General features: G+C 54.3%; 1 protein-coding gene across 2 annotated transcripts in view; it reads right to left on the reverse strand.

The window, feature by feature from the left end:
* The window catches only part of LOC134050254 (gamma-aminobutyric acid receptor subunit beta-4), a 72,480-nt gene extending 62,123 nt beyond the window's left edge, over positions 1–10,357 (reverse strand). For both annotated transcript variants that reach the window (XM_062503199.1, XM_062503198.1), the window contains exons 1-2: positions 9,864–10,357; positions 5,765–5,853 (exon numbers count right to left, since the gene is read on the reverse strand). In XM_062503199.1, coding sequence (XP_062359183.1) covers positions 5,765–5,853; positions 9,864–9,943 — 169 coding nt within the window. In that variant the 5' untranslated portion in view covers positions 9,944–10,357. The remainder of the gene's footprint in view (positions 1–5,764; positions 5,854–9,863) is intronic.
* Positions 10,358–13,614: the final 3,257 nt, after the last annotated feature.

Genomic DNA, 13,614 nt, shown 5'->3' on the forward strand with positions numbered 1-13,614 from the left:
TGCCAGCCAGGTCACTGGTTGTCCCAGGGACCCACCTGCTCCATATGTACTCCTGTATCTGCTGCCAATTTCATCCCCCAACATATTAGGACAGGGAGAAAAAAGACAAAAAAAACCAGCATGTACACACTTCAGCTTGTTCTCAGAAATTTCTGAATCATTTTTCCCAAAATTCCACACATCTCCCCCCCCACCTTCAAAAATCCAAAGCAAGCTAGCTGCCTGGCAAAAACCACCGCCCAAAATGCAGTGGAAAACAGGGGCATTTTTTGGGAAGGCTTTAACAATACCACCAGCCTTGACCATAGAAGAAACCAAATTCCCATTCCTTCCAGCACACCACCACTAAGAGCAGCCATCTCCTGGGCACACTGGGCTGGTGGGGCAGGGAAATAACACAAGCCCCCATCCCCTGCTGCATCTGTGCCAGGCAGTGCAGCCACTCAGCCCCACCGGTTTTGGAGTCCTGAACCACTGATGATGCTTCACTGCAACACTTTATGCATCAGCAATCATTTATTTTTACAATTCTGTCTCTCAAGTGATGCTGTTACACAGGGAAAGGCTAAGGATTTCACCTCCAGCTCCACTGGATTTGGAATGGCCACTGAAGAAGGGATACTGGGGAATAAACGGGACATGGGAGCAGGGCTGGGTGCCTAGGAGGGTGGAGGTGTGATGGAGCAGAGAGGAGCTGAGAGCAGGAGGGGCAGGGGACAGGAAGGAGGAAGGCCAAGATATTGCAGCAAAGAGGGGTTTGGATATCACAAACAAGGGTGATGAGAGCTGGGAAGCCTCACCCACGACACAAAGCAGAGGAGGAGCAGGACACAGGCTCATTGCAAACCAAGACCCCCAAAGTGATAATTTTCCTTAGGGAAGTTTGCATTAAAAATGGGGCAGGAAAAGCTGCTGGATCCACAGGAAAACCCAGAATTTACTGTGCAATCCCAAGGGTTTTGCGGTCATTCTGTTTTCACCAGGCATTTCCAGACACTTGCATACCCCCCAGGAGAAACACCAGGAGCCCTGTCCTCCAGGAGGGCTGGCAGCAAGGAGCTGAGAGTGCCTTCACCTTGCTTTTAGCTCCCAAGACCTGCAAATGATGCTGGAAAGCCATAAAGAGCCATCTGCTTGGAACTCTTGCAAAGTTTTGGGCTGGGAACGTTGCACCAACAGAGAGCAGCTGAGTCACTCAGCTCAAGTGGGATCTTCCTGCCATTCCTTCATTGCCTTCTCTACCCTGGGGCAATATGGTCTTAGTTTGCTTTCTTTTCCCCTTTCTTTTCTTTTTTTTTTTTTTTTTCTTCTCCTATGGAACTAATGCTTTGGAAAGTGAGTGCCTAAGAGCACTTAAAAGAGTCAGGGTGCTGCTCTGAAAGCTCCCTGCCCTGGCTCAGCAATGATTCTCAGACATTATCTGCAGCATCCCCTGCTCACCCAGTCCTAAATCATGAGCATCCTGCTTCCCTGGTGGTGTAATTAGTGTGTTATATAAATCACCCCCAGACTGTCCATCCCTCAGGGCCAGCTGGATGGCACCCACCTGTGATGTGATGTCCCTGTGGGAACGTTGTGCTGTCCCAAAGACCAAAACCCTCTCTCTGCATTGTTGCTGCTCTTGCAACACCAGGACAAAGATCTCCCTCTTGGGGGTCTGGCTGCATCTTGCTCCTCCCTGCACGTTCCTCCTGAAGGCCGCTCCAGATCCCTGCCACAACCCTGGCCAGACCCTTTAGAATTGTCTGACCCCCTCCTGTCCCCTCTGTGCCTCTCCTGTAGCAGACCTGTGGTCCCTGCATGTCCCACCCTGGCACTGTCCCACATGTCCCCATCATGGTGTGACCCTTCAGGGCTTGGGGACTGTCCCTCCTAACCAGGGTGCCTTTCCACTGGAGCTGCTCCCAAATTTTTCCATCATCTCCACACGGCTCCAGCTTTCCCCTTTGGTGTCCCCCCACTCAGCTGAGCTCCCCAGGTGAGCACATGGCACCACCCCTGAGAGCCGACCTGCTCATCAGCCTAATGGGTTTCCAAGGGGATGGGGGAGAGCAAGGAGAGCGAGTGGCTGATGCTTCTCAGCCACTCAGCTCGGCCCAGAGCTAACGAGGCATGTCAAAATTAAAAAGTGAACTGCAATCCCCAGCAGGCCTGTCCTCCTTTTGGCATTAGGCTGAGTTCTCTTTCTCTTTAAAGAAAAAAAAAATAAATAAAAGAGGGCTGGGGAGTTGCGAGTTGTATTTGGAGCTGTGGAAGCACCACATCCGGGGCAGGGTGGGGGTGCTGGGATGAGCCTTGGGGCTCTCTTAGAAAGACTGTGAGGGGCAAGAGCTGCTCGCCGTGGCAAGTGGTACATGGGAACAGGTTCTGCCGGGTGCCTTCACGTCCAAAGGTTGCCAGTTCCTCCTGCTCTAAAGGCAAGAGTGAATAGAGGAGGCACCCCAGGACGTGGAGGTGGGACACTGTCCACAAGGCTAAAGGTTGGGGACAGTGCAGAGTCACTGCCACTGATGTGGGGGCAGGATGGCAAGAAGGAAACAACTCTGCTGCAGGAGGAAAACAGGGGGAAAGCAGCAGGATAGAGCAGGGAAGAGAGGAAGGGAAGCCAGACTGTTTCATCACATTTGTGGGTGGCATTTCTCACGTGGGAATCTGTTTGGGAAGGACCTTGCTGTGCCCAAACCTCCAGAGAACCCAGCACTGGCTGCTGGGACCTTCCTGCCCCCAGTGCCTCGTCCTTGAGCCACAGAGAGCTGAAGGCTCTGGCTTTAGAGGCACAGCTCACACTCCTTCATGAGCAGCTGCTTTGCTCCAGTCCTGTCCGCTCAGGCAGGCAGCTGCCTATCCAGCCAGACCCCCTGGTCACTCTTGGCCAGCCCTGACACAGCTCCATGACATTCCTTTAGGGCACAGGGGTCCCAGCAGACCTGGCACCCCTCTGAGGTGCCACCTTGGCCAGCTCACCCTACCTGGTGCTCCCAGGATGAGAGCACAGGTGGGTGCTGGGGTTGCCTCCTCCACACAGAGGGCTTACACCCCCTTTGTCCAGCTGGGAGGCAGAGGCTGGGTGGCAGGACAGTCCAGGTGGAGCACAGGGCAGTCCTGGAGAGCAGTCCAGTCCTCAGGATACTGGAACTGGAGCTCACTCCAGTTCCACACGTCCCTGAGGGACAGCAGGGCTGCACACACATGCAGGTCTCAGGGCTTTGCCCAAACTGTGCTTTTTCCATAGAGTCACAGAACATCCAGAGCAGGAAGGAACCCACAAGGATCATCCAGTCCAACTCCTGACCTTGTCCAGGACACCCCAACAGCCCCAGCCTGTGCCTGAGAGCATTGTCCAAATGCTCTTGGAGTTCTGGCAGCCTTGGGGACATGACCATTCCATGGGGAGCCTGTTCCAGGTCCTAATCACCCCCTGGAGAAAAAACCTTTTCCTAATATCCAACCTGAGCCTCCCCTGACACAGCTTCATGCTGTTCCTGTGGGTCCTATGGCTGTGCTAGCTGCACACAATTTACTGGGGAGAATTTCACCCTCTCCACAGCAGGACTGTGGATGGACAGGGAGCCACAAAGGGTTAGACGCTTCCTGGCATGATCCCAATGGATTTCACCAAGAAATGGGTTTGATCCAAAACCCCACAGTACAGGTGAGCTCTGGGTACAGCAGTGGTACAAGGAAACTTCCACCCCTTCCCCCTGGTCTTGTAACACCAACCATCTCCAGCTTCCAGACTCTTGTGTCAGCCCAGCTGGAAATGCCGCAGGAATTTTTCCTGGATAAGCTTGTCCTGGGGGGAGGGAGCCAAGGATGCTGATAGTCTGGTCATCCCTGCACCACGAGCACCAAGGTGCTCCCCAGCAGGACCTCACTCTCATGAGCAAAGGGAAGGACAAGAAAAGGTGAAGGGCAACAGTGAGGTGATTACAGGGAAGTGGGTTATGGTCATAATTCTGTTTCTTTGCTTGAGTGAGGAGAAATGCAGCTTGCACTTTGGGAATTCAGAGTAAAATCAAATGAAATGCCACGGTTGCCCAGCCCCATCCATCCTGCAGCCCAGCAGGATGCAGTGCCTGCCGAGCCCAGCCCGAGCACCACACAGATCTGGCAGGGCCAGCAGAGCCCTGTACTGAAGCAAGGGCTGGCCCCTGTCCTGGATGCCCTGGGGACCTGGAATCAGGAAACAAAGCCTGCTGGACCCCGAGCCCATGGCTCCCTCTGCTCCGTGACTCTGCGGAGCCTGCTCGCCTCCTGCTTTTCTGCATCACAATCACCACCGTGCCTTTACACCGTGCTTCTCTTCCAGTTGTATGTCATCTCCACGGCTCTCCCCCTCATAAAATGTAACTGCAGCAATTTCTGTGATCATGGCTGCCCAGGTAATAGGGACATTTCATGTTTGCCGGGCAGAGCCTTTAAATCAAAGCCGTCCATGTCCCACGTTCAAAGGGGAGAGGGAAGATTTGGAACCCCTGTTTGCCTGCAGAATGCTGCATCCAAAGTGTCTCCCCACTGCACTGGGTGACTTCCCAGGTGCTCCAGAGCATTATGGAGGGATGGGCATCATCTCCCTCCTCTCCAGAGTCCTCCGCAAGGCCAGGGTCCATCAGCACCACCTGAAAGCCCCTGTTCCACCTCAGGGTAGAACAAGGAGATGAGAGCGGTGGGGATGGTGTTTGTGGGGATGGAATGGAGTCTCTGCTGAAGGGCACGGGGCAGGTCTGGGTGAGGTGCAGGGAAACCAGAGGTTTCAAGGAGAGTTGGGTTTGGTCATGGGAAACAGTGATACACTGGGGTACCTTCAAAACCTGATGAAATCAGTGAGGATATTCCTCTACTCCCAGCTTCTAGGAACTATGGATCAGCCCTGTTGGGAGAAAACTGCTCCCCTGAACCACTAAATAATTTTCCCTGGCCTCTCTTCCCTCTGAGAGCACAGGCATGAGCCTGTTTCCATCAGTCCTATGGAGATGCACACCTTGATGTTCAGCTGTCCTCCTGTGGGCTGAGCATCCCCCAGCCCCACACATGAGGAAATAGCATTGCCCAGAAAAGACTTAAAACAGCCAAGCTTGGTAGGCTGAGTTCAGAAGTCCTCAAATCCCCCTCCCTGTGCTTTTCCAGTGCCTGTTCCTCTCCAAGAAATGGACCTCAACTGGACCTGGGAACACAACAGTGCCCAAAGGTTTTCCATATTTCATCTCCACCAGGCCCTTGTGATTCTCCAATTCGCTCACAGGACCCAAGGGAGGAATTGAAGATGCTTGCAGCTCCTGCTGAATGGCATCAGGCCACCAGCTCCCCAGGGAATATTTTATGCCTCACTGCTGCTGAGGGAGCAGCTTTGCTCAACCTCAGGCCAACCAACAGCCCCACCAGCAATCACCTCCACCCTCTGCAGGGAAAGGAGCCAAAAAATCTGGCATTGGGAGCAGAAATGGTTGCGGGATGACTTCTCAACTGTGGTGGAGGAAAGCCTGGAGCAGAGGAAAGGAAAAGCTGAGTGTCTCTGTTGTGGCAAAACATCCCCAGTAAACTCACACCATGGACTATCCAGCTGTCTGCAGAGATGATGGAAGGAGAGGAGCCAGCGAGAGGAGAAGGAAAGAAAAGTGAGGGAGAAGGTGCTAAGGACACGAGGGCTGGGGTTGCAGATGTCTGAGGGGAGCACTCCCCGCTGTCTGAGGGTGGCCCAGGGGCCAGCACAGACACAGAGCAGCCCCTGCCCCCTGCCCCTGCCCACGGCCAGCTCACACCTTACCTCCAAAGTCAGGCCTGAGGCGGACGTCATAGCCCTTCAGCAGTTTGTCCACAATCTCTTTCACCACAGAAATATTTCCAGTGGAGGGGCTGAAATACAAAATAAGAGAGTTCTCGTCATGCCGTGTGGCACCAGGGGCGCCGGCCAGGTACATCAGCATCCTTCACACCCCAGGGCACCAGAACACCTCAGCCAGGGGCAGAGCCTCTCTGTTTTCGCTCTCACTCGTGTTTTCTGTCCTTGGCACAGCTCTCAGCCCCCCAGATGCCCACAAGCCCCTCCTAAGTCATCCTGGGAGGTGCTCAGAAGTCTCAGCAGTGTTTTGGCTCCTCTTCTGCAGCTCACCCTGACTCCAGGGCACCCCAAGCTCTGTGCCTTGGTATCCCTCTGGTGTGAGCACCCCAGGGCTCCTGCTGCTGCACCCCTCCATGGGCACCCTGGCCACTGACCCACACACTTGGGGACCTTCCCTGTGCCCACAGAGGGGAGCACAGACACACAGAAGCAGAAATTGTCCTTTCTGTCCCCCAGGCTGTGCATGGGGCAGCTGCAACCTCTCTCTTGCAGGTCTCACTCCCCTTCCTCAGGCAAGCTGGGCTCTTGCTCCACGTCTTACATGACCCAGCACAGACTTGGCGCGTCCCAAGGTCCCCAGTGCACGAGTGGCCCCCAGCAGGCACCCTGCACTGTCACAGAGCCCAGCGCAGCCTCTGCTTCTCCCTGCACCCAGGGGGTTCTTCAGCTTATTGGAGCAAAGGAGAAAACCATGCTCCCTTTTCTCCTATGGCCTCAATATACAGCTGATCTTTGCCGTGTAAAAATTCAGTTTCTGTCACTCAGCATCACTGTGACTTCTTAGCAACGCAGATCAAGAGGCAGAGGCAGGGGAGTCCATCTTCCCCTCTGTGTGCCAGAGCAGAAATCCTTTCCCTCCCAGCCCTTTAACCTGCACACAGAGGGGGCAAATGTCTTCCCTAGCACCAATCCAGCCTTGCAGCAAGAAGGGAGCTCCTTTTAAAACCAGCCCAAGGGCCAAACCAAAAAGGTGGGAAACCAGAAAGCAGAGGATGCTAAAAATACTGGACCTATTCAGTGCTGCGGGGTAGATCAGGTTTTGTGTCTGAATCCCCAGCCTCTGTGCCACCCTCATCCCCTGCTTTGCATGAGAATGGAGACTCTGGCGCTGACAACTGCTGCTCTTTGCAGTCACCCACCACAACAGCATGTCTCCCTGTCAACACCGCCTCCCGCATCCATCCCAGTCAGCCTGGAAAGCTGCACCACGGCACGGCCTCTGCCTGCCAGCCCCGTGCCTGGCTGGACACCGGGGCTGCTGCTGGCATGTCCGTGTGTCTGCACACGCACTGATAGACAGACAGTCAGGCAGACAGACAGACCGACGTGCTCTCCTGGCTGCACAGGGGACATAAGGACTCCCTGCTTGTGCACACAGACACACAGGAGAGCACTGGCTGCAGCTACAAAACGTGCACAGGTGTGTGTGAGCACATCCCTGCCAGGGGCTGGAGGTGCCTGGAGGTGCCTGGAGGTGCCTGGAGGTGACAGTGAGTGCGGACCTTGCTCTGCTGGGCTGTGATGAGGCTCTGGGCTGCAGACACGATTTATGAGCAACACAGAAGCAGGCATTTTTGGGCTCCTGAGGCTGGGTTCTCTGGTGCCCAGATTCTCCCTAGGGGTGTGGGGTGAGGCATGTGGGAACACCTGGTAGCCTGGGCAGCTCTCAGGGCTCTGGGTGTGCAGGAATTCCTCAGCAGGACAGGGACGTGCAAATGTGAGGCAGCACCCAAGTCTGGTCCATGGACAACCAAGGAGCCCTAGCGCTGGCAGGAGAAGGGCAGGGGTCTGAGCTCCACGCCTGGGTGTGCTCCTGAGAGTGGTACAGCTCTCTCTTGCACAGCTTTAATCACTGCGAAGAGGCCAGAGAGTTGTGTGCAGGTGGACACTTTCACGACTCTGTGTCTAGGCTTGCAAGGTCCACTTGCACCTGTGGATTTCTCTGCAGGTGTGTGAGGTTTTGCAGCATGCAGAACACAGTCCTGGCACTGAGGATTGAGAGTGTGGACCAGCATTTGCTCACTTCTCGACAGCCATTCCTAGGTTCACAGATTTCCATATTCATAATATGGACACAAGGGATTTAGACACCTCTGTTTGGCTTCCTACAATGCATAAACTTAGGAATCAGTGTTTTAATCTTTAATATAAGCAGGGAAATTGAGATAGAGACAGTAAATAACGTTTCAGGGGCCCTGCAGAAAGGGACAGAGTGGGAAGAGTGATGGGGACTCATTCCTCCTCACCAGCTGCAGGGTGGCCTAGTGAAGGAATAAACCATCATAGTTAAGGACAAGGTCTTTTGCCTGCCAGTGCTCCCTCTGATCCCAAAAGCCACATCCCTCCCACTGAGGAGGCAAGTCGTGCATTTGCCCAGCTGTGGGCGAGCAGCTGCTTGCCAGTGCTATTCCTGGCAAATGTGGGTCTGCATCCGCTCGGGGAGCACATACAGCCAGCCTGTGATCTGAATTCCAGAGCGCTGTGCCCCTGATTCTGTGTCACTGGGCATGTGCTTTGCATATCCACGTACACTTGCAGCCAAACATCTCCATACCAGCACCCCGTGCTGCTGGCTGGGGTGTGTAGGAGTAGCTGGAGGCTTGTGCACATGGAGAGTGTTTTGTCTTGGAGCCATGCACAGAAACACATGCATAGCATGGGCAAAAATCAGTGCTGGATGTGCAAACACACATACAGGGACACACATCTGAGCAAAGGGGGTTGCTGTGGGCTTTAAATGTCACACATTTGTTTGGACAGCGCCGTGTGTACCCCCACACAGAGGGAACATGCGTGAAGGGTGTGGGCAAGGTGGGCACGTGTGTGTGTTTATAATGATGGGAGTAGAAATCTGGGCACCCAGAGCCCCACAAGGACCCGTGTGTGTGTGTGTGTGTGTGTGTGTGTGTGTGTTTATAATGATGGGAACACAAATCTGGGTATGCACAGCCCCACAAGGACCCGTGTGTGTGTGTGTTTATAACCATGAGAGCACAAATCTGAGTATGCACAGCCCCACAAGGTCCGGTGTGTGTGTGTGTGTGTGTGTTTATAACGATGGGAGCACAAATCTGGGCACCCAGAGCCCCACAAGAACCTGTGTATGTGCATTTGTAATGATGGAAGCACAAATCTGGGCACCCAGAGCCCCACAAGGACCCGTGTGTGTGTCGGGAACACGCTGCTCCCCGTGTTTGGCTGAGCAGTGAGATGCCACAGCTCCCCCCGGCAGCCCGCAGGGACAAACGCACCTGCCCGCAGGTGTGCGGAGGGAGGGAGGGAGGGCGAGCAGCAGCAGGCAGCGCTCCTCCCGTGTGTGAAAGCAGGGAATGAGGAGCAAACAGGTGCGCCCCGCACACCTTAGCCGAGCTGGGCGGACGACTGCACCTCCGGAGAGCAGCCCAGGAATAGCCGCATCCCGAGCGCACAGGGGATGCTCGGCACTGCCCCGTGCCACGCAGGGCAGGTGGAGCTGCGCTCCGGAGGTGTGCAGCGACACACGGGCGGGCACGGATGGCTGCGCACACGCAGGGATGGATGGGGATGGATGGCACCCGCGGAGGAGCGTGTTGGTGCCATAAATCCATGAATCCGCGGCCGTGGGCATCGCCCCCGGAGCTCCGCAGAGCTGTGGCACAGCGCAGCTCGCTCGGCTGCGGGTGCGGGCTCGGGCACGGCCAGGGCAGGCTGTGCCGGGTGCGTAGCGCAGCTCCGGGGCTGCTGCGGGCACCGTGTTCCCCTAGAAACCCCCTGGCTTGGCCGTTTTCCCCCGGGTTGGGGAGGGGGACGCGCACACACGCTCTGCGAGGTGGGCTCCGTCCGCAGAGTCTGCTCCTCGTCTCATGTACGAGCATCCCTCCTCCCCCAGAACGGCTCGGGCTGGGGAATAACAATAGCAGGCGGCGGGGGAAGCGATCTGGGGAAAGAGCCCCCTCCCCTTTTCCAACATCCATCGATGGAGAAAACCCCAAACAAGCCCCGTGGCAGCCCCCCTGTCCCTGCAGCCTGGGATCGCAATCCTTACCTTTGCGCACAGCAGGCGACACAAAGAGCTGCTAAAGCAGAGACAATTCCACTCAATCTGTCTGCCTGAAATGTCCACATTTCCACAAAGACGAAGGATGAAAAAAAAAATCTTTGGAGGGGAGGGGAAAGAAAGATGGATCTTCCGAAATCCCCCTCCAAAAAAGGGGGGGAGGGAAAAAAGAAACCAACCCCCCCCCCAGTTAATGATTTCCTAGAGGAAAAGAATAATGAAAAAAAACTAAAAAATGAGGGGGAAAAATACCCCCCCACTCCTTCAGTGCCAGTCAAAGAATTCGTTTCTTCTTCCTTTCAGCATCCTCTCAACAAGAGACATCCTCTGGCAATGGAGAAAATCCCAAGAGAAAGAAAAATAAAATGCCCCAAAATGGGCTCAGCAAAATGTGAAATCGAATCTCACAGGTACGCGGCAGAAGAAGAAGGAAAAAATTAAAAAAAAAAAAAAAGGAAAAAGAAAAAAAAAACAACTCGGTGTCCCCTGAGCACTCCACTTGGATTATTTTTCCTCCTGCTCTTTTGCCATCCGGTTCTGCAGATGTTGCATGGCTCCTGCTACCCACCTTCAGAGAGGAGGAGGAGGAGAAAGAGCGTGTATGTGTGTGTGTGTGAGTGTGTGTGTGTGTGTGTGTGAGAGAGAGAGAGAGAGGGAGAGGGAGAGAGAGAGGGAGGGAGGACGTGTGAGTTTTCAAGCAATATGATTTTATTCTGGGTATTACCTATTTGCTTCCCCTTTTCTCTTTATTTTCCAAGGGGGGAAGGGAAAGCCACCCAGCCCCACTGTGCAGCTATTTTATTTTAGAGAAATCTCAGGCTCGTCACTTGGGAGGTTAGGGGCTTTTGTAAAAAGGCTAAAAATAAAAATTAAAAAAAAAAAAGGAAAAGCAAATGCGGCCCGGTAAATAAAAAAAATACATATATCTGCATGCGTAGAAAATAAATAAATCCCTGTCTGCAGTAAGAGCTGCTCTTGCAGGGAGGGCTGGATGTCTCCCTAGTGCTGTTGCCGCAGCTCCTGTGGAGTTTTGCTGCTCATTGCAAAGTCACAAGAGGAGGGGAGGAGAGAGGGAGTTTGTGGTTGGGGAGGGGGACTCTCCGGACAAATTGGGATCCTGACGTCATGGCTGACAACATTAACCCCTGCTGGCTTGCAGAGAGGATGGATGAGCATTTTTGCTGAGGTGGATTTTTGGTTTTTTTTCCCCCGGGGAGGTGGGCGCAGGGAAGATGATGGGAAGGGTGATGGCATTTTGGCGAGCAGGGGGCTGTGCTTGGGCAAGAGTGGCTCAGCTGTGAGCACTGATGGGTGCTGTGGTTGCCTGAAACGCTGTCATCAGCACAGGCTGAGCTTCCTCCTGCAGCAGAGATAAAAAATAAGGTGATTTACTCAGAATGTCTCCATGCCACAGAGCCCAATGGACTGGTGGCCTCCTCCTGGGGCGCTGGGGGAGATCTGGATGCTCTGGTGGGGCTGGAGACTCCCCCAGGCTGGGGAAGCCCAGTTCAGGAGGGATGCTCAGGTCTCCCTGAAGGATGCTGTTATGCATACAATGGGGTTTATGGGAAAAGGGAGCCTGAACTTCCAGAAATGCTCCTGGTGCTGGGGCTTTGTCTGCTGGAACGGTAACAGCCATTGAAATTGCCATGGTCTCCTGTTCACCAGCTTCTGATCTTTGTCTTTAAAAAATAATATTATTAAGGAATTTTACATCAGGAATGCAGCAATGTATTACCAGGAATGTTGTATTTTTTTTCCCCTAAGAAAAGGAAGACATCCAGCAGCACTTCGAATGAAAGCAGAAACCATGGCTCAAGGAGGAAACATCTGAGCTCTCACCACCCTGGATGGGATCTCCTCTGCACCTTCCTGACAGCTCAGTGCAGCCCTTCTGAGCAGGTAAGTCCTGGTTTGCACCTGTGTGTAGATGGTCTCCCTCTGGGACAAGGGGCAGAGCAGAAGTGTCACTGCAGCTGGGCAAGACCAGGTTCAAGATGCCTCTGAAGGGGCACAGGGCAATGTCCAGTGCCCACTGGGCAGCTCCCCTGTCCTGCCCTTCTCTGCAGGGCCATCAGGGAGAATCCTTGTGCTTGGGGTTCCTAATGCTCCTTCCTCTCATGCTTGGCTTGGCTCTACGTGGTTTCCTCATCAGAGGCGTGCCACAGATCTCGTTCTCCCAAATCTCCTTCTCCCAAAAAGTGCAGTGGGGAGTGACCTTTCTGAACAGCTTCCCTCTGGCAGTCCAGGCTGGGCTGTTGCAAGGCAGAGACATCAAAGCAAGGAAGAGCTGAGTGGTGTGCTGGGCTGGTGTCACTGCAGGGAGTTCCTGGGGCAGTGAACGTGTGGGGTTTGGGGGAAAATTGAAGGCTCAGGGAAGGTTTAACATCTACAGTGAGGCTGTGTTAGAATGGGAGGGGGAAAGATCTTCTCACTTACTGCTGAGGCTGGTGGAAAAGGTTCTCTGCTTGGTTTACTGCCCAGACCACCCCTGCTTGCCCAGACTTACACAAATTAAGCTCAGAGCAGTGATCTCCTCTGCCTTCTCAAAGACCAAAGCAGGTGAGTGGCACTTGTCACATGCCAGTGAATGTGCCTGCCCCCGAGGAGTCAGGGCCATGCTGCCAGTGGCCACTCCCTGGGCACAGGGACCTCCCCAGGACACCTGGCTGTGGCTGGTGATACTTCACTTCTCTGTGGCCCAGAGCAAGCCTGTCTACCTGGGCTCCCAGCGCTGGCCAGCTCCGTGCCCTCGGGATGCTCCTGCACTCTCCCCACGTCACAAGCAATTCATGCTTTGTCAACGCCTCCAGGAGCTTGTGGCTCCCTGCTTCCTGTGGCTGAGGGGTTCAGGGGAGATGGGCCAAAGGGCTTCTCCACAATTCTGTTGAAGAAGAGGAACCAGCCCAGCAGATCTGGTCCTGCAGGATGTCCCCATGTGGCCAGGATGAGCTGCCTGGTGCCATCAGATGCTGGCTGCTTTACAGGTACAGCATTTACCTCCTCTGCTGCTGCCAGAACACAGAGCTCCTGACAGCAGTGACTTTCTGAAGCATTTATTCTGATTTAAGCTGTTGGGCACCAGGGAGGAGCTCCTGGGGAAATGAGAAGCATTTGCCTCCAGGCACCAGAGGCCCCTTTGAGCCCTGCCTGGTCCCTTCCCGTTCTTGCCCCATTGCTCTGGTCCCTCCCACCAGCTATGATTGCAACTTACTGGCAGGAAAGGTAAGTGAAAAGCAAATGTCAGAGGCATACATGAAGAGACAAAATTATGCTCACAAATGGTGACATTTGTGCTTGCAAGTTCACCCAGTTGGGAGCAGGAACCATGTCACATGAATTATCTGACCACTCAGCCACAACGGGAAACTTTGGGAAATGACTGCTTGGCAGGGAATGCATCCAAGAGAGCTGTTGTGTGCTCCTGAGAAAGATACCTGGAGCCTTTTCTGGAGTAAAGGACTTCTCTGGAGTTAGTCACCCATCTCTGCTGGGTCCCATCAAGGCTGATGCAGAATAAAATATGACCGTGCTCACTGAGGGGTTTGTTCCTTGCCCTCCAGAAGATGGGCATCCTTGAGCCCCTCCCAGAGCCCCAAACTCTGTGTCTCCCTCCCCTGCTGGGGGCTGTCTGATCCCCATGAGGGGCCCAGTGATGGGTTTTTCTGAAGTTCACCTTCTGATCCTGTAAATGTCTGTGAGAGGCTGCTGGAGACGCTGTGCCGTGGCTGTAATCTCC

This window comes from Cinclus cinclus, chromosome 15 (genome assembly GCF_963662255.1).
Source record: "Cinclus cinclus chromosome 15, bCinCin1.1, whole genome shotgun sequence".
Classification (NCBI taxonomy): domain Eukaryota; kingdom Metazoa; phylum Chordata; class Aves; order Passeriformes; family Cinclidae; genus Cinclus; species Cinclus cinclus.